The 19,972-nt window shown below is 43.9% G+C and overlaps 1 protein-coding gene across 6 annotated transcripts in view; it reads right to left on the bottom strand.

Annotated features, from left to right (window-relative positions):
• SZT2 (SZT2 subunit of KICSTOR complex) overlaps positions 1 to 19,972 on the bottom strand; it is a 79,371-nt gene that overhangs the window by 50,581 nt on the left and 8,818 nt on the right. For 5 of the 6 annotated variants that reach the window (XM_083619784.1, XM_083619780.1, XM_083619783.1 and 2 more), the window contains exons 5-15: positions 16,469 to 16,600; positions 13,295 to 13,454; positions 12,568 to 12,674; positions 10,262 to 10,472; positions 8,958 to 9,128; positions 7,122 to 7,353; positions 6,652 to 6,781; positions 2,244 to 2,386; positions 1,844 to 1,996; positions 1,582 to 1,696; positions 757 to 962 (exon numbers count right to left, since the gene is read on the bottom strand). In XM_083619784.1, coding sequence (XP_083475910.1) covers positions 757 to 962; positions 1,582 to 1,696; positions 1,844 to 1,996; positions 2,244 to 2,386; positions 6,652 to 6,781; positions 7,122 to 7,353; positions 8,958 to 9,128; positions 10,262 to 10,472; positions 12,568 to 12,674; positions 13,295 to 13,454; positions 16,469 to 16,600 — 1,760 coding nt within the window. The remainder of the gene's footprint in view (positions 1 to 756; positions 963 to 1,581; positions 1,697 to 1,843; positions 1,997 to 2,243; positions 2,387 to 6,651; positions 6,782 to 7,121; positions 7,354 to 8,957; positions 9,129 to 10,261; positions 10,473 to 12,567; positions 12,675 to 13,294; positions 13,455 to 16,468; positions 16,601 to 19,972) is intronic. The other variant, XM_083619782.1, reaches the window with a different exon arrangement.

Genomic DNA, 19,972 nt, shown 5'->3' on the forward strand with positions numbered 1-19,972 from the left:
TAATTGTCTAGGGGCAAAAACATCTTTTTAAAGTGAAAAGATTCCCAGAATTACAAAGCATACTCTGCTTTGTTTACCACACCTGCCTGCAACCTTTGCAGCCCCTAAGCAGGAAGGGTGTCAAATTCCCACAGCCCAAGCCGGTTAGTCGCCCTCTCTCATAATGTTAAAGAATCCAGGGCTCTCCACCAAGCCTGAAGGGCGAGAGATTCAGTACCTTTACAAACAACTGACAATTAAGTTACATAATCTGCTGCCACATAATGTGGGACTGGCCACAAAATTGGTTGGCTTCAAAAGACAATTAGGTAAATTAATGGAGGATAACAGCTATTTAGCATTAAACCATGGGATCAGAGGCAGCATGCCTCTGCATAGCAGCTGCTGGGCCACAACAGCGAGAGAGCACTGATGTCCTCATACCCTGCTTGTGCTTTTCCCTGTAGGCACTAGGCGGGTCCCTGTGGGAAATAGCTTGCTGACCTAGACCAACAAGTAGTTAACACGGTGTCCTCCAGAGGTTTTGGACTACAACTCCAATCACTCCTGACCATTGGGCATACTGACTGAAGGAAGGGGTGATGGGAGCTGTAGCCCCAAACACCAGGTTAGCTACCCCTGAAGGCTTTTGGGATCCAGTCCAACTTCTGATACTTACAACCTCCACAGTGGCCAAATCATATGCCAAGATCTGCCTGTTCCAGGCCTACTGAAGCTCTAAGGTACCGAATGTTCTGCATGTCCTGTCCCTGTTACCTAATCAGGAGCTTCTCCAGAGGCTTGTGCAGCACAATAAGGCAAGGCCTGTCCGAGAGGGTTGGCTGGGCCCCAGGCACAGGAGGAGATTTCGATGGGGAGCTGCTGCCCAGGGCTTTCCGCTTCACTTTTGGCGTTGCCTCTTTGCTCTGGACTCTGTGGGGGAAGCGCAGCTGAAGGATACGATCTCTTAATTCTTCTACTATCTGTTGGGAGAGAAGTAGATGGGCACAAACACTGGAGCAGAACGTTTGCCTGCCCCTTACATACGAACAGCTGCTGTTGTGGAACCTGAATCCCTCATAGCTCCTTGGGCCCTGCTGTTCTCTCTGTAGAAGCTGCAACTCTGGCTCCAAAATCCCCCAAGTGTACTGGTCTGTCTTTGTCAGCAATGTTACCTGATGTCCCAAAAACTAAGACATCAGCCCCACGAGGGAATTCCCCATAGAAGCCTCCTTACTTAAAGCAGCCCAGAAAGAGACTACAGCCTGCCTCTTAGATGTCCATCAAGACCTGGATCAGTTCCAGAAATACCATATGCCTAGGCAATTTTAGACAAGTTTGCTGCATTACTGGAGGAGAGTGGGAGGGATGGGTCCTCCTGCTAGCTTTGCCCACCAATATTATTTAGGCCTAGAAACAAGGCTTCTAGTCTATGAAGCCCAAGGAGGACTTCAGATGCTGTTGAATGTACAGGAGAACATATTGCTGCTTGCTAGTGCTGAAGGCTTTACTTCCCCCCAAAATACCCACTGAACCGATTCTTGCTGTGTAAATGCAGTTTTGCTAAATGCTTACTATGACCTGAGGAAATCCAGTACTCACTTTGTTCCTGATCTTAGCAAGCGTCCCAATGGGGAACCCCAGACGAAGGACCATGCAGGGAGCTTTGGAAATGATCCGCACCACATAGAATGAAAAAGGAGGCTGATCCTCAGAACTGCAGAATGGAGAACGACAAACAGCAGGTGGAACGAGCATCAACACAAGCGCTGACAACTTTTTCTACCTTAACCCCCAATCTAAGGTGCGGACCTTATACAATGTCTCATCCCCAGCTGCCCCACCCCTTTACTAAGTGCCTTACCTGCGCATGAGCTTGACGTAGGAGTAGCCTTCCACAAGCACAAAGCTACTCCAGTCACGCAGCAAGGAAGTCAGCGCCGAGTGCGAGATGCGGCACTGAATAGTGCTGTAGCGGCCGTTGTTGCCTGGGGTGTGCAAATGCTTTGGGACTGGCCTGGGAAGTACATCAAAGGGTTACTACTCATGGTCCAGGATAGACTGCTGGTTCCTCATCCTTCTACTCTTGGGCAAAACACACATATGAGAGCTCTCCCTCAGCCATTTCGATGCTATCGGTAAGAACAAGCAAAACCACAGGCTAAGCCACTTAGCAAGATTTGCACTGTGGCTGGGGTACTTCAGCTATCTCTATGCATGCTCCCCCCAACCAAGAGACACACAGCAACAAAGCGTGCACATACATGTCATGCTCCAAGAGGATTACGATGCGGTGCATGTGCAGCCACCTCTGCCAGAAGTTGGCATCCATAGACAGAATGGGCTTCCAATAGGCTGCAAACTGCGAGTGGCAGGAGTCCGAGCTGCTGTGCTGCAACGACAGTACCTAAAAGGGAGGGAAATAGTACTCTGTTGGTGCCTTTGCCTTTGGTTCTACGGTGGAGTGCAGCACATTCTGCCCCCCCCCAAAGCCGTCATGCTAGGTGGTTAAGCACAAGGTTGGTCAAATTATGCCATTCCCCTGAAACAGTTCAAAATCATCTTCATCAGAAGTTACAGACTCCAAGGACAAACTCACAAATTGCTGCCATCACTGTGCCTGGGTGCCATAATGAAACTACCTCCCTCTCCTCCCCACAAATCTGCCCTAAGGGTTCCTCCAACTCTCTGGAGCAGATTTGAGGAGGGCACAGGGCATATGTGCAGAGAGGAGAGGGGGAAGCCACATTCAGTTAACTGTAATCCTTGTGCTGATGGAAATAGTTAGTAGAATACCACCCAAAATTTCCTACTGAGAGAATATGTAGCACCCCATTTGTTTTTAACCAGCAATGAAAAGAGCAGCTCTGAGTGTTCACCTAAGACAGACCCCATGAGGGCCTGACATTATATATGCAATGGTCAAAATGAACTGCAACAAGCTAGATTGTCAATGCATGGTGCAGAAAATCAACGAGTGTACTTAATGAAAATGCTACATATAAACAGAACAATAAGTGCTAAGAATGGGCTGTGAGGTAAAACCTATAGGGGAAGCTGGAAGAGAGGGCATGTGGAGACAGATGGCTAGCATTAATATGAAAGATGAACAACAGCTCAGAAACTCAAGACAGCTGCCTTGAGGCCTCAAGAAAATCAAATAAAGATTAGCTTGCACTGCTTAATCAGGACGCCTTTACTCGTCTGTAGTCTTGGCATTCTGACTGAACTTGTTTTTGGCCATTACATTGGGGCAGATCAAAAGGGGCTTGTGCCTCAGAGGCAGATGTCTGACCTGATCTATGGGGTTCTTAATTTGACAGAGATTAGTCAATACCAAGAGACATAGGTGGTGTTAGTCTCCTAAGTTGTGTTCAAGGAAATGGACAGGATATAGTAGCCCTTTCAGCTGACTGTTAACTTTGGAACTCTGTTTTTGAATCACAAGTGGCAATGAGGGGAAGCAGCCTGGATTCTCCTTTCTTCTACCTCTGCAGAGCCACTCAACAGGAATGCCCCCTTTCGCCCTTGCTGTTTATGGTTATGGAAACTCTGACTAATTTTAACATGCAACAATAACAAGGTGGAAGGCCTAGGTGTAAATGGCAGAGAGCATGTACTCAGCCTGTTTGCTGACAATAGCCTCCTTTTTCTGAAAGATCCCATCAAAGTCTGACCTGAGATCCAAACAGTCTTGGACCCCTTTCACTCTGCAACTGGTCTTGAAGTGAACTGTGGTAAGTATGTTATGTTATGTTATGTATAGGCATACCGCTAGCTGATCAACTAGAAAGCACTTGCAGTTTTACTTTGCAGCTCAGGTGCCTAAAGTATCTGGGGACAGTGATCATCTAACTGCTTCAGCAACTCAAAAGGAAAAATTATTACTAGTGAAAGATGTCAAAACCGACTTACACAGATGGAGCTCTCAATCTCACCTAGTTAGAGAGAATCTCAGTGGTAAAAGCATCTTTGTTACCTTGATTCTTGTTCTTATTCCACATGCTTCCCCCATCTGGTTGGATGATGGAGTGATTAGACAATGGCAAAAGTTGCTTAATGGCTTTATTAAGGGAAGGCAGAGGCCCCTAGTGAGCAAAATCATTACATATCAAACAAGGAATGGGGTGGAAGGGGGATCCCAAACCTTCAGTTTTATTATGAATCATGCCAGCTCCGATGTAGGAGTGCAAATATCCAGAGTGTGGGGTCAGGTGGGATTACCATGAGGAATTATAACAAATATAGAGTAAGCCATCTGTGTCAGCAATGAAAGCATTGTGTTGACTGGGTTTAAACTATTTTGATATGATTCTTGATCAATCCACACCTCTGCATCCCTGTTCCATTTCTCTTTCTTCACAAGTCACGTACACAGCCCAGTTGCTTCACCAGGCAGGCTCCTGGGTCATCAAAGACAGTGGGCAGCTTCTTTGATGTAGCTTTTCTGATACGTTAATCCTAGGATGTTAATCTTAGGGCCAGGAAACAGATCTCACATAAAGGTGATAATGATCGCTGTCCTCCTGGCCATCCTTCTTATCATGCATATTGCTTGTTTATCACCTCTGGGGTTGCCAAATGCTCTCCTTTGTAGTTCTGTTCTTTGTTTACCCCAGAAATATGTGTGCTTAATTAGTTTGGGTAGTTTAACTTTGTTCCCACATGGGGTTTATGGAAATGCTCAGAAGAAATCTGATTGGTTCTTACGAACACTCTGTAAAAAGCTCTTTTGTGAATAAAACGACCTGGGCCAGGGGCTGGAGGGAGAGAGAGACAGAGACTATTATACGCACCCTTCCCAGAGTCTTGCTGGTTCAAGCCTCTGTGTGTATTCTTATTAATGAGAATTCAATCCTTCCTTTACTTTGTGAATGCCTCACTCCGACAATTATCTTATTTAGTAAATGACAATCTGGATGTAGCATTGGTTCTGACTGAAATTCATCCAGATTGCCCCAAGGGCAGAGCGATACCCTTCCCAAAAACTGTCCTTGGCAAAGATGAAAGCAATAGCTTATCCATTGAGTGAACCTGAAAATGTGACAGAAATGGGCTTTGTTTTTGACCCCCGCTCCACCCATTTACCTTTGTTACCCCTTCTTGTTTCACCTGTTTTTCAGATAAAGATAAACCAATTCAAAGGATGGGACGATAAAGGTCTGGATAGAGCAGCTGTTCTTTTCACCAAAGATCAAACATTAAATGGGAAGTAGCTTTGCACCATGCTGGGACATCTTAGTTACAACTGAAATCAACTTCTCCGAGGTCCATATCTCGGTATGACGTTAAAGTGCTGAGGGGAAGTCTGTTTTTGCATTATCTGGTGGGTCAAGGAGTACGTGCAAGACCCCCGATCCTCACAAAACTTTTTGGTTAGACCTATTACTCAGACAACTGTTGTTTGGAGGTTTGACAAATGTGTTGCACTGAGAGTTCTTACACAAATCTGCATTCCTCTATATTACACATTTATTTTGCAGTTAGAAGTGATCATGCATGCTAGGTTGAAGCTCTGGTTTTGTTGTATTTACAATTTTTTACCTTTTATTTGTATACAATTGATCTGGGCTTACTGTATAAAAAATTAAGAAAATGAGCATTTAAAAACAACAAACAGAAATTAGCTGCAACGTTATTGCAAATAATAAGGTTAAAAGGATTGTGAGGAATAGGGTTTATCTTTTGGAATTTTCCCTATTGCAATAGCCAAATACAAAGACTACACAGAACAGCACATCAAGCAGCACGGCAAGGGACAGGCAAACAAGAACTGCATTATTTACCTAGTCAACCAATGGTTTCCATAATATTTGTTTGGTATTTGAATTCAGATTAGATACTCCTTCTGCAAGGTTTTGATGGATTAACCTACGCCTGCAACTGTCATTTTAATAAAGTCTGCTGCAGAGGTCGGCAAGCTTTTCTTGCCTCGGGCTGGTGTCTCCAGCGACAATCGCACAGCGGGCCAAAGGGCAGGGGAGCATGCGCCCGTATGTGTCAGACACGCTATTTCCGGTGCACTTCCGGATCAGAGGAACACCGGAAATAGCGTTTGCGCACGCATAGGAGGCTCCTGCGCATGCGCACAAGCTGTTTTCGGTGCTCCTCCGACCCGGAAGTGGGTCCCCGCACTGCGCCAGTAAGAGCAGGAGGGGGATCGCCGCGGGCTGGATAAACGAGGGTTTCAGGCCTTATCCGGCCCCCAGGCCAGATGTTGGTGAGCCCTGGTCTACTGCTTGCAACCAGCTGTTGCATAAGAAGCAATGACTCTATATAGTCAAGAACCTACACACACACACACACACACACACACACACACATATCATCTTTAATTGATGGTCTTAAAGAATACACATCTATACAGGTTGACTTGGGATAACTCAGAAGTGAATACCTAAGAAACGGTATGACTTTAGACACAGTAGAACTGAACGGGTTCATGCAGTACCCTACCAAAGAGATACAACATAATTGAAATACAAAGCTGCAGAATATCATCCACCCCTGAAAGTAGGATGAACAAAATACCCATACCTCCCTCTCCCCCTCGACATGCAAATCAGCATAAGGCAGCCAACTCTAAGAGCTCGGCAGGCAGGCAGCTAAATTAGATGTAAGAGCTGTGCCTCTATTATCTCAGTCAAGGATCAGAGACAGCAAACAACATACCGGTGTTGTGGATCCTGGAGGAATGTAGAAGAGAGGCACTCCATTTCTAGTGCTTTCAGGGATTGTGAAGTGTTCTGGCACACTGTCAAACGACTGTAGGTGAACCAGCATCTGATCTGTTTGGTTGATGCTGAAAAGACAACATCACCCTCACCAGTGACATTTACATTACACCAGTGCATTGTCAATGCTGATCTACCAGAGACAATTACCATCTCCTATTCATACTTTCCTTACAAGCAGCGATAACTCTTTTGCTCATGTAATGAAATTGTCTTCTGTGCCCAGCCACTGTCCAGCACCAGAGATGGAAAACAATAAGTTTAAGAGCAGCAGTAGAAGCACTGCTCCTTAAGAGTGAATACACAGCTTCAAAGAAGAAGAAGATACATACTGCTTGTGATGCCTTTGGGAAGGAAATATGGAGGGGGCCACCACCCCAGTAATGGGGCAGGCGCTAGCAGACTTACCTTTGCAAAGTGTTCCAGAAGCGGCGTATCACAGTTGTGCGGTACAGGCTGGTGATAGGTTTCCGCATGGTGCAGCTGATGTCGTGCAAAATGTCATAGCTGCCCTCCATAGTCACTTCCACCCATGTACTACGTTTAGAAGGGTCCAAGGGCCATGGGGCCACTGCCAAGTATTCAATTCTCATATTGTGCTTCCACAACAGGACTAACTTCACTTCTAGATGAGTGCCACCTATAAGCATGCAGGAAGATTGAGAGAAACGGGTTATAGTCAGCGTCCCATCTTGCCCCCACCCCCACTGCACTACGCCTTGATCTGGATGTACATGCATCATTTCTCAAAGAGGCACAGATTCAGGACCTTTAACAGAGCCGACTAAGATCAGGAACACACAATTAAAGTGCTTTTCCGTGAAAGATAACATGGTCAATAATTTTACTTGGCAACTATCTCGTCTTTAGACCCCATGGGCCACGGACCACAAAGGGAGAGTATAATATTTATTATTTCAACAGACTAACAATCCCAGTGCATTTGAGACAAATTGCATGTTTCTGAATCTAACACAGAAACATCCACTTATCTGCTGTGCATGCTTGAATTTCTTATTCATTTTTGGAAGCAAGTATTCCCTTGAAGAATACTTGGCCTCACAGCTCAAAATGTGCTGGGACTCTGGAAAAAGAAGTTTCTATACACTGCGTGGCCTCCATTGCATCAGGTTTCTGGTCTCTTTTCTAGCTTTCTATTTTTTATTCACACACTAACAGCCCAAAAAGCTCCATTGTGTCCACATACATAATATATTAGTCAGAATATGGCATGGCACAAGATTTGATGGTGAAAAACTCAGCTCCTTGCCCCCTTTTTCTTTTCTTTTAAAAAAGATATTTTTAGCTTCTATGGAGACAAGATCTTTTTCTTAACAGAAACCCTGCCTAAAAAAAACTAGAAAATGGGATTAAGAAAGGGATAGCGAATCTGCAGCCACCCAGATGTTGTTCTATTACAACTCCTATCACCCTTGACCACTGGGGCTGATGGGATCTGGCGCCTACTATCATCTGTAGGGACACAGGTTCCCAGAGCAGCTTTAAGCTGAGTACAATGTGGGAGGGATGGGGAGAAGATATATACTGTTCCATCATGCTTATAAGCTTTTGTGCACTGATGGTGTGTTAAACTGGCCCATAGTCCATGAGTGCCCAATATTTATGCTGATTTATATGAAGTTCTTGGATACATGGATAGACAAACAGAGCCAAGATATTCTGGCAAGCTTCACCGATGAGCTAGAATGTGAACCTGAGGTCACCACATTCAGACCCAATACTACATCCGTCCCACCACACTAGCTCTTAGGGGGCAGTAAGAAGACCCCGGATGGTACATGGTGGGCTTGAGCTATATTCTGGATTAGGGATGGGGAACATTTCAGTCCAAGGCTCACATTACCTTCGGAGCAGCTTTCCAGGGATCACACACTAGTGGTGGGTGGGGGACAGAAGCAAAAGCAGCAAATGCGATTTTTACCTTTGTACAGGAGGATAGTTCCTACACACATTCGTACACCCCTGCCCTATCCTTCATCCCAGTTAGCAGGAGGCACAATCAGAGTCCAAGGACACATTCCAGCCAGGCAAAACTCGAAAAACACTCAGGTGTGCAATGCAAGGCTATCGAGGGATGTGGCCAGAGGAAAGTCCTGAGGGACAAACTGAGGGGATTGGAGGACTCCGTTTGGCCCCCAGAACCTGCTCTGGGTAATGTCCGAGTTGGCATCAGATGAACAATGGCCACACTTCACAAAGCAGAGTAAGATTACTGGGAGTCACCTTTTGTGACGTTGACCTCGCGGATACTATAACCCTCTCGCAGCCGGACAGAGATGATACTGATAAGATCAGCATGTACTTCCTTCTCCGTATGCTTCTTCCGCCTCATAGCCAAGGCAGGGTTGCTGCTTGCGGAAACAAGGTGTTCATTGAACAGCCTGTGCTGGGACACTGCAACGACAGTAGACAATTATGCCAGCTATTTCCACCCTTAAAAGAAGGTCCCAAGGCACTTTGCAAGGGCCTCCAGCAGCTACTACGAAGAGTCAACCACACAACTGAAATGCTAAGGCTAGAAGTCTAGGACGGAGACAAACTGTACTTGGTAGGATGCTTAAAATAACATGCTTAGAATTGACCACACTTTTCTTCTTTAAAAGGAGCAGAACGGAGAAGCCCTGAACTACTGCTGTAATGCAGACCTCTTCAGCATCAGCTGAACCTTAGAATATTTAGTGGAGGGCCTGCCAACAACTTGGTCACCAACAGATTGTCATCTAATAATTTATCAGAAGCGGGTGTTCCCTGTGACAGCACTGACCCTCTGGATTTCCCTCCCAGTATGGCAGGCACCACATTTGATGAGCTTCAAATGAAGATACATCTGTTCTGACAAGCTTTCCTCAACCCTCAAGATGTTTTTAAAAGTGTGCTGCTACATTTCTGCTTTACTAAGATTTCACTATATTACAGTGGTACCTCAGGTTACATACGCTTCAGGTTACAGACTCCGCTAACCCAGAAATAGTGCTTCAGGTTAAGTACTTTGTTTCAGGATGAGAACAGAAATCGTGCTCCGGCGGCGCAGCAGCAGCGGGAGGCCCCATTAGCTAAAGTGGTGCTTCAGGTTAAGAACAATTTCAGGTTAAGTACGGACTTCTGGAACGAATTAAGTACTTAACCTGAGGTACCACTGTATATGGTGCTGTTGCATTTCAGATATGATACGGCTATGGTTTATATACACACACACAAAATAATATATTAAATATTAAGTGGTATATAAATGTATGAAACTGCAAAAAGGTCTATGAAACAAAACCGTGCTGTTTTGTTTGATTTTGTTTGGTTCTAGGCCAACTGTTTTTAAAAAATGAGGCAAAGAATAGCTGAGAGCTTCCACAGTCCTGCTTATTCATCCTTCAATCTCATGCAACATCCATCACACCCACTATCTTGCAAAGGTGGTCTACTATGCATTCACACATCTCAAACATGTTCAAGGTTCTTGGGCCTTTTGCACTAGTGAAGACAGGGTGGGTAAGATGGGGAGTATTTCTGAATTCCATGCAGAATAAGCTCACCACAGTAGTACTCAGGGTTCAGTGATTCCCCGCTGCGCAGAAAGGAGTACAGCAGAAAAGCTTTGTGGTAGACATTCAGGTCCAAACTAGAAGGCTCCACCTCAGGACACGTGGAGAGGTATGTACCAAACGTTGCCATGGCAATGAACTTCATGAGCTCCACATTGGGAACGTGACCAAAACTGCAATCGTAAGAGTAGACTCCACCCACCTGGGGAAAGAAAATCACATGACGCTTTCCCCTTGAAACAGCTCCTGCCACCTATATTGTAATGAACTCAATTTCAACCCATCCTGCCGAAGTGTATGTCAAACTGCTGGGTGCACAATGCAAAAAATAAAAATAAAATTCTACAGCTTCAACCCATGCAATTATGTCACTTTGTGCTCCAGAAGTGAAGACGACAGCACCTTCCTGTTTGCAACACACAAAGCAATTTTCTCATCAAGCCCATTTCACATTAGTCTACATATACGCAATCATCCTGTCTCCCAAATTACAGGAAGAGGATTGGCTTTATATGTGACAATGGGCATTGCAACTCCTAGCTCCTTCTGTATGTATTTCTTCTTGCTTTTAGACGAAGGCCTGAAAAGTAAGGTACTATAGGCCCCTGCTTAGTGGATACCTTGGAGCAATGATCCAGGGAGTTGGGCATAAGAATAAAATTTTAAATGTCTAGCACAGCGGGTGGCACTGTGGTCCTGGGCTTGCCGATCAGAAGGTCGGTGGTTCGAATCCCCATGACGGGGTGAGCTCCCATTGCTCGATCCCAGCTCCTGCCAGCCTAGCTGTTCAAAAGCATGCCAAAAAAGTTAAAGTAGATAAATAGGTACCACTCCGGCGGGAAGGTAAACGGTGTTTCTGTGCGCTGCTCTGATTTCGGTGTTCTGTTACACCAGAAGCGGCTTAGTCATGCTGGCCACTTGACCCGGAAAAGCCGGCTCCTTTGGCCAGTAAAGCAAGATGAGCACCGTAACCCCGGAGTCGTCTGCGACTAGACTTAACTGTCAGGGGTCCTTTACCTTTACCTTTTAGCAGTTCACTAATTCACCTGGAACAGGGTGCAGGCTGCTGTTTTAAACGGTTAGGAATTTATTTAGTGGGCTGCTTAAAATATGAACTGCTTTAAGGAGGATAGTTGCTGACACCTGTCACATCTGAGTAGTTGGGTTTGATTTAAAAAAAAAAAAGCTTTGGTATTTAAAACCGAAGGCGGCATTACCTCGGTAATAGGCAATGCACAAATTCAAATTTCTAAACTTCACTGATTGTTCAAGACAATGTTCTCAAGGATACAGGAGAAGGGCGTATAGGTGAACTCACTCATTTTTCAACAGTACATAGGCTGAACAACTGGTGCCAAGACTAGATGGTGTGGAGGAGCTGTGCTGTGCCACTGGCCTTCCAAGACTAGTGTTACTGCCATTTACTGGGACATGGCAGCAGTGAGGTTGAAGCTTCATGGACACACCTGCAAAGTTATCTGGGGTGTCTGTGCAGGTCTAAACCTTGATGCAGCCCTGCACTAGGTAAGCAACATCTACATAGCTGTCAGGCCACTTCCCCATCCATTCTTAATTTTTCCCCCCTGCTGTAAGCAAACAGAAATCCCTCTGCTCAGTGCTCCCCCCCCCAGGGGGTACTCAAGGGTACGCAGGCCCAGCGCCTCTCTTTTTTCCTTGCTAAAAAGTGTGGCACTTACTGTAACAATTTCACAGTGATTACCGGCACCTATTTTTCTGGGAGGGGGGGGAGCACTGGTCTCCCCATGTTCTACCATATATTGGGTAAAATTAACAGCATATTAAAAAATCAAGAGTTGACAAAAAAACTGTTTTCTTACTTAGGCTTTTCTTTTCAGTAGCTAGGTGTGCAATCCTATACATGCCTGCTCAAAAGCAAGCCCGATATACAGTATTTCAAATGGGATCTACTTGCAGGCCAGTGCAGGGCTGCAACTAGGACTTAATCCTAGGTAAGGATTATAGAATTTCAGCCTCAGCTATCACACAATTGTGTGCCACAAAAATCCATCTGGAATAAGTGTTTCCGCCAGATTCCTAGGCAGCATTACTAGAAGTCCCCGTTCACCTCCTAGCAGGCATTGGGAAAGCAGGTAAATCCAGAAATGCAAGAGGAAACTGTTGCCAAGAGTTTTGTAGCAAAGGTGGAGATTTCTGGAATGCTGGGCACCACAGGCAACAGCCTTGTTTTCCCCTGAAGGCTGGCTGGGTTAGCTCTGATCACAGTGCATGCACAGTAAAGAACTAATGTGCCTGTCACCAGCACACTTCCACAGTACCTGAACAAAGGAACAAGCCACAGTCCCACTGCGCAGTTGGTTGAGCAGAGTCTCACAGACTGCTACATCTGGGACACTGGTGACACCATCTGTGATCACGATAATCCCTGCAAACAAACAAATATTAGCAGTAGATGGGAGAGGGCAGGCATTATAAAAGGAATCTAAGAGTTAAATCCCAAGGGAGACATACAATTGATGGATAGGGGTTAGAGAATGGCTACTTTAATTCTAGAGGAGGCATGCAGTAGCTTCCTCAGATTCACAAGAGAATGTATTCTCCCTCCCCCTCTCTCTGTGTGTGTGTATAAAATCATTCCAAGAAAGAACCACAAAATGCATATGTGACAATTCTGAAAAAAGAAAGGAAAAGTTCTACCTTTCCCCAGATAGACTGAAAGCTGTAAGAAAAGTTTTGCTACGTTGTTTAGATAGCACCTAGGGAGCAGCCCGAGGCAAGACGATCAAGCAGTAAAGTCCACTGTAGTGGAAACAACCTTGACTTTCAGAGAAAGAAAGGCCAAGACTCAAAACCTCATGATTTGTTAACCCTCAAAAAGTGGATCACCTTTTCAGTCTTGTATACACTTGGGCAGAGCCAGGCTAAGGCTCCTCTCAGCTCCCTTGGGTCATTCACATGTAACGGATGGCTTTGAAACTTCTGCAACTCCCCCCCCCCGCATGCTTTCCCTAGCAATCCCACCTTCAGGAAGACCTTTAAACTAACCTGCACTGGAGTTGGATGGCAGCAGCTGAAGTGCCAGAATCCCCTGCCGAATCATAGTGACAAGTCCGACATCAGCAGTGACCATAGAGACGCCCAGTTTCCTCCCGGAAGGCTCCTGGGGGTCACAAAGACGTTCCTGGTTAAGGGAGGACAGGTCCACCTGCAACAAGACACGTTCTTATGAGCTAAAACTGTGAGCCTTCCCTTCGCTCACCTGCAAGTGCCCAAAGGCCTCTCCTCCAAGTAAAGCCCATTTTCCCCTGCTCCCCACACACCCAGGCTCAACAAGTGCCTCTTGCGCATCTGGCAGACTCCAAAGTCAGGTTTATAAAGTGAATGGGAAAGAATTTTCAGGACCACCTTTGCTTAGCATCGTATGAAGTGACATTCCCTGGTGTTCTAATCCACAGTCCCCAAAACAGAGGGGAGTTTGGTCTGTACCAAAGTGTGCCCGAGGTAGTTGTAGGGAGAAGCAAGTTTTTAATCAAATCAATCAAGTCTTCCTTCACAGTGGGATTCTTTTGAGCAACCTCTGACAGCCCCAACCTGTATTGTTAGTATCCAGTTACTTTCAGGTTTTTTATTGCAAGATTTCTGCAGGGAAATAGCATCAGCAAAAACCTGAAAACCCATCCCAGCACACATGACAGCCCTCAGACAGACACGCAAGCTTTTTCATTTGGGAAATCATAGAGTCATCTACTTTTGCCGGTTGCTGGTGTCAGCACATGCTTCAACAGTTTCAGGAACAGCCTCTGCCTGAGGCCAACAACCCCACATCCCATCCTACTAAGTTTCAGTCATGTTGATCCTGTGCTTAGAAAGAGCTAACTCTGCTTTCAAAGCAATTGCTCCAGAAGCCACAGGGGAAGCTACCTCTCTATACAACAACTTGTAAGCCAGCTCCAAAAATGAGGGTGGATAGAGGTGTTGAATCTGTCTGCAGCACAGAAAAATGAAAGGACAGTTAAGTCATGTGCTCATGGAGAGGATTCAAGGTACCTTTAATAAAAAAAAAATTGTGGTTGCTCTCAGGATCTTATTAAAAATCCCTTCTTCCTTTTTAATTCCTCTTCACACACATGCAGCTAAATCATTTGTTTCAGGTGCAGTGCTGTACCTGCCAAACAAAACTCTTCTCCTAACAGGCTCATTCTAATTCTCAACAGGAACTTGAAGAACTTTCCTATTCTCCAGCCAACAATTTGATCTCACAGTAATCTAGTCAGCATTTCTATGGAACATCTCTGATGAGCATGTGTCTTGCTCCTAACAGGAAGCAATTTTTGCTGCAATGACATTCAATTATGTGAAATATAGTGCCTAAGCTGCAAGGAAAAGTGAGGGAGACACCACCACTTTCCCAGGTATCTCCAAACTTTATGCTTATACAGGGCAGGGCAGTCATTTGGTTGGTTATGGGGATGCAATAATCACCTACATGTGACCAAGCAGGGAAACAGTTGTAAACTGGAAGAGAGTTACTGTTACATAGCATTTACAAAGTACTTTTAAACGTGTTTAAACCCTTTTCCACATGTTGTGGTTGTGGTTGTTGTTGTGGTTGTGGTTGCTGCTTATTAAATTTCTCTACAGGCCTTCCTCTGAAGATTACAGGGCAGTTTACAATGCCATCTTCAGTTTCCTTAGCACCATCCTGGGAGGGGTGGCTAACACCCCAGAGGACAGGATCACACTTCAAAACGACCTTGACAGATTAGAGAACTGGGCCAAAACAAACAAGATGAATTTTAACAGGGAGAAATGTAAAGTATTGCACTTGGGCAAAAAAAATGAGAGGCACAAATACAAGATGGGTGACACCTGGCTTGAGAGCAGTACATGTGAAAAGGATCTAGGAGTCTTGGTTGACCACAAACTTGACATGAGCCAACAGTGTGACGCGGCAGCTAAAAAAGCCAATGCAATTCTGGGCTGCATCAATAGGAGTATAGCATCTAGATCAAGGGAAGTAATAGTGCCACTGTATTCTGCTCTGGTCAGACCTCACCTGGAGTACTGTGTCCAGTTCTGGGCACCACAGTTCAAGAAGGACACTGACAAACTGGAACGTGTCCAGAGGAGGGCAACCAAAATGGTCAAAGGCCTGGAAACGATGCCTTATGAGGAACGGCTAAGGGAGCTGGGCATGTTTAGCCTGGAGAAGAGGAGGTTAAGGGGTGATATGATAGCCATGTTCAAATATATAAAAGGATGTCACATAGAGGAGGGAGAAAGGTTGTTTTCTGCTGCTCCAGAGAAGCAGACACGGAGCAATGGATCCAAACTACAAGAAAGAAGATTCCACCTAAACATTAGGAAGAACTTCCTGATAGTAAGAGCTGTTTGACAGTGGAATTTGCTGCCAAGGAGTGTGGTGGAGTCTCCTTCTTTGGAGGTCTTTAAGCAGAGGCTTGACAACCATATGTCAGGAGTGCTCTGATGGTGTTTCCTGCTTGGCAGGGGGTTGGACTCGATGGCCCTTGTGGTCTCTTCCAACTCTATGATTCTATGATTCTATGATCCTGTAAGGTAGGCTTCTATTACTGCAATAACATAGGCTGAAAGATGGCAGCCTGTATAAAAGGCACCTAGTTAGTTCATGGCTAGGGTGAGATTTACATCATGTATACTAGCAAGCAAGTATAGTTCATAACCCTTCTTTTTCAGCTACTCACTTAGTCATAAATGACAAATACATATGCATTTAACATTCTCAGAAAAGCTGCTAGTAAATACAAGAAACAAATAAGTACCATAGTTTTCCGTGTATAAGACTAGGGGTTTTTACTCAAAAATAATGTTTAAAAACAGGGCTCGTCTTATACACGGGCAGCGCATTGTGGGGCCTGGTGATTGGTTGCAGCCCCCAAAATAGGGGGCGTCTTATACATGGAAAAGTATGGTAACACCTATCTGCAAGGCTGCACAAGAATCCTACACAAAGGGCATTTTCCTTAAAAAAGAAAAGAAGAAGAAAGAACCCACTCTCTCTATGGAAATAGCTGGTTCAGGTCTTTCATCATTTATGCAAGTCCCAGCCAGCACAGCCAGTGGCATCCTTACAGAGTGTACGATGCTGGCTACTCTTGGGATGGGTGGCTTCATAGACTGGATGAGCAAATAATACAAAAACTCCCACTCATTCAAAGCAGCAGAAAGTAGTCTTCTCACCTGAGTTTTGGGCTCATACTGCTGCTGGAGCATCTCAGCCACTTTGTTCTCAAAGGTGCACAGCCGTGTATAAACCTGCTGCAGGAAGGTCTCTGTTTTGGTCTCATCCAGCAGACAACCTTGGAATAGTACCTGGGCCAGAGACAATGGAAATCCTTATTTGTTCCAATTAAAGTACTCTGCTGCATACTGAGGCAAGTGATACACCATCAAAACCTCAGAAAATCTGAACAGTGGATTGCAACAATTCACCAGCAAGCAGTTGTTGGTTTTGTTGTTGTTCTTTTTTAAAAAGGTGAAATGCTACAAATTCTACAAATGATGTTTGGAGCCAGAAATGCGCAAAATTTTATGGAGATAAAAGCTTCCTACAAAAGCTGCTGTGGCATATAGGCAAATTTCAACTAGGTTTCCCAGGACAAATCAGTAAATTATATCTCCTGGAGATAATTTCCAGCTCAAAATTCATCAAGAGAAACTATCTACGACATTGTATATTATGCTAGCAAATCAGTTTTCAAGAATTGTTCCTTTAAATATAACACTGCAGGTGGGACCTGCCATGAAACGTCGCAGTGTGGAATGTTCTTGTTCAGTGTTCCAGCAAGCCAGTCACGCTGTATTCCAGGATACTCTTTTTGATTCCCCCTGCTACCTATTTTCCTTCTTCCACATCCCCAACCCAGTCAATCCACATTCCCTGGCAACTAAGCATGTTGAGTCCTCAGGCTGCTTGAGAGGTCTGCCTTGTTGGGGGGTTTTCTGAAAGATTTTTTTATTTTTTATTGGTTCTTCTGCAAGTATTGAGTTTTCCTCAAATCTGCTTGTGTGTGGATGCTGCTGCTGCTGCTTTAGATACACAAGCAAGGGCACTCATGCCTGAACACAGGAGAAAGGTAGAACAATGAAGATGTATATTTTGCGCCTCTCTTCCCTCTCCTTAAAATAGCCATGGGAGTCAATCTGATGTCTGAACTTGAAATACATGGCTATGTCCTGAAAATGAACACCAATTTTCATTCAAATATCCCAGTCTTCAAACAAGCCACTGTGTTGCAACTTCTCTCCTCTGGCTGGCTGCCTGCCTTAGAAATTGGGTTCATCATGTTTCAGAATTTGAAAATAGCATGTACATTTTACAACCTAATTTTCCCAAGGTTCATTTTGGTGTTTCAACATTCAGCAGAGTTACCAGGTGACAGATATGGGAAATGAAACCGAAGACTTTCCTTTGCTCATTGAAGACTTCCACATTTTTGCAGTTTCTCACTTTTGCTACTTTGCACCATGCCAGGAACCTACATTCTGTGCCAGCTGAATTAAGCACTAGGTATGTTAACAACCTCAAGGAATCTTTTAAAAGAACACTATTATTCTACCCCTAAAGTACTGCATGACTAAGTTAGAAGATGTGCCAGAAATAATATAACCCAGGAATCCAAGCCAGCTATCAGAGTCTCACCTCTCCTATTGCCTGCCGCCTCATTCTCTTCTATAGACAAGAGAAGTGGAGAATCATGGGCAGAGAACTATCACAGTAGTCTGGGTAGCCTATTCTTTGATTCACAGACAATCTGAGAAGTTGGCAAGACCAGTGCAGCATGCTAGGATCACTCCCACTTTGACCCTTACTCTTGTTTCGTGACACGAGTTTAAAAATCAAACTGCCTGACTTGGTTGCAACAAGGCAGAAACTGGTAAGAACTGGCTATACGTACAGAGGTTACTTCAAGTTTCCTGATAAACCAGGCATAAACATCAAATATATCACATGGACATTCTGGGATGTTTTTACCTTTTAACTTCTTGAACCTTGCCCTTTTTTTTAGAAGGTTGAGAGAAACCCCTCCTTGCTCTTCTTGATTCCCCAACATCACAAAATCCCTCCCCCTCTTCTATACAAACCTACAAGACCCAAAATCCTAGAACAAGGGCAAATGTTGGCCCCTTACAGTAATACCCATTTTTCCTAACTACGGGATGCTCTGCATCTCATTGCAGCACTTGATGAAACAGCTTAGGTAAAGGATTCCATTGTTTTCTTGTGCTTCTAGGAGCAGGGCTTGCGATCCCACCAAAACAGCTGAGTATCAACCTAAAAGGCATAGATTCTGGAACCGAGCTTCTGGTCCAGGCTTACAAACACACGCACAGAGCTGCAGGAATTATCATCTGAGCACTGTATATGTAACTGAATCTCTGTTCTGTCTTCTGGATTTCCATATCAAATGGGTGTGCTTTCACCCCATCATTTTTAAAAATATTTTGTTAATATAATATTAACTTTTCCTTTGAAATAACTTATTTTTTGTCTTTAAGGTTACAAATGCATATGGGGTATTAGATCAAATACACCCGAGATTTAATCTTTATAAGCTGCACTGCATTAATAAATTCAAAATTGAGTACCTTTTCTACCCCCCTGTAATTAACAAAAGCTTTGCTATTTCAACCTGATTCCTTGTTGTGGGTGAGAATCTTTGGATTTCAAGAACCTTAAGACGCATTCTCAGGACTCTGCGCAGTCAACCCATACAGAGTTTCTTAGAGACACTTGGAACAATTGTGTTTCGCCCACTGAGCAAGGCAGCCAACAAACTAGGGTTGTCTCTCCAGTCTCCCTGAACCTAACTAGACAAGGAAGGGCAGCCACATATAATGTGTCGCAGGACTGATATTGTAAGCTTAATTCATGCAACTGTTTCATTTGCCTATAAAATGTGGGAACTATTCCTTAGATGAAAGCAAGTGTGCTGTGTTCTACTGCTATATGCAACTTTCTCCCAACCAGGGTGGATTTGATTTAAATCACGATTTAAATCACTAGTCAGCAAGACTTGATTTAAATCATTTTTTTACAGAAAGACATTCTTGCTTGTATAATCTTAATATTTAAAACCAGATGAAGATTTCATTTTTGGAATAATAAATTTTCAGAGCTTTTACAGTTATATCAAAAATTACTGATTTGGTTATACTATTAGTAATACATAGACAGAAAATTAGGAAATTACTGCAAGGTTTAATAAGTTAACTGCTTATATTTGGACAACTTTTCTTCTGTACTTTATTGGAAAGAGAAAAATAACCATTTCCTTAATAACAATTTAAACAATTTATTTAACTAAAAAATAACATTATACCATATGTATCCATGTTTATTAACTGATGTGGTTAAACAATAATTAAAAAAAAAAAACTTAGACTGAGTTTTAGCACACATGAAAAAATTAAAACAAATCCTTATTTCCTGATGAATAGCCTTTGTACTATAATGTAACTTAAATAGAAAACTATATTTGGAAAGATTTTTCCTCCAAAAGCATTTTATTTTAAAAATCCGATTTAAAAAATAAATCAATCCGATTAAAACTTTAAAAAATCTGTATATATAATATATATACATAATATATAATATATTGATTTTCTATCCACCCTGCTCCCAACCTAGTGTATTTCTGGAACTAGAATTGGGCTAGGAAAAAATGACACAACGTGGTGGTG

This window comes from Podarcis filfolensis, assembly GCF_964270895.1.
Source record: "Podarcis filfolensis genome assembly, chromosome: 6".
NCBI classification, from domain to species: domain Eukaryota; kingdom Metazoa; phylum Chordata; class Lepidosauria; order Squamata; family Lacertidae; genus Podarcis; species Podarcis filfolensis.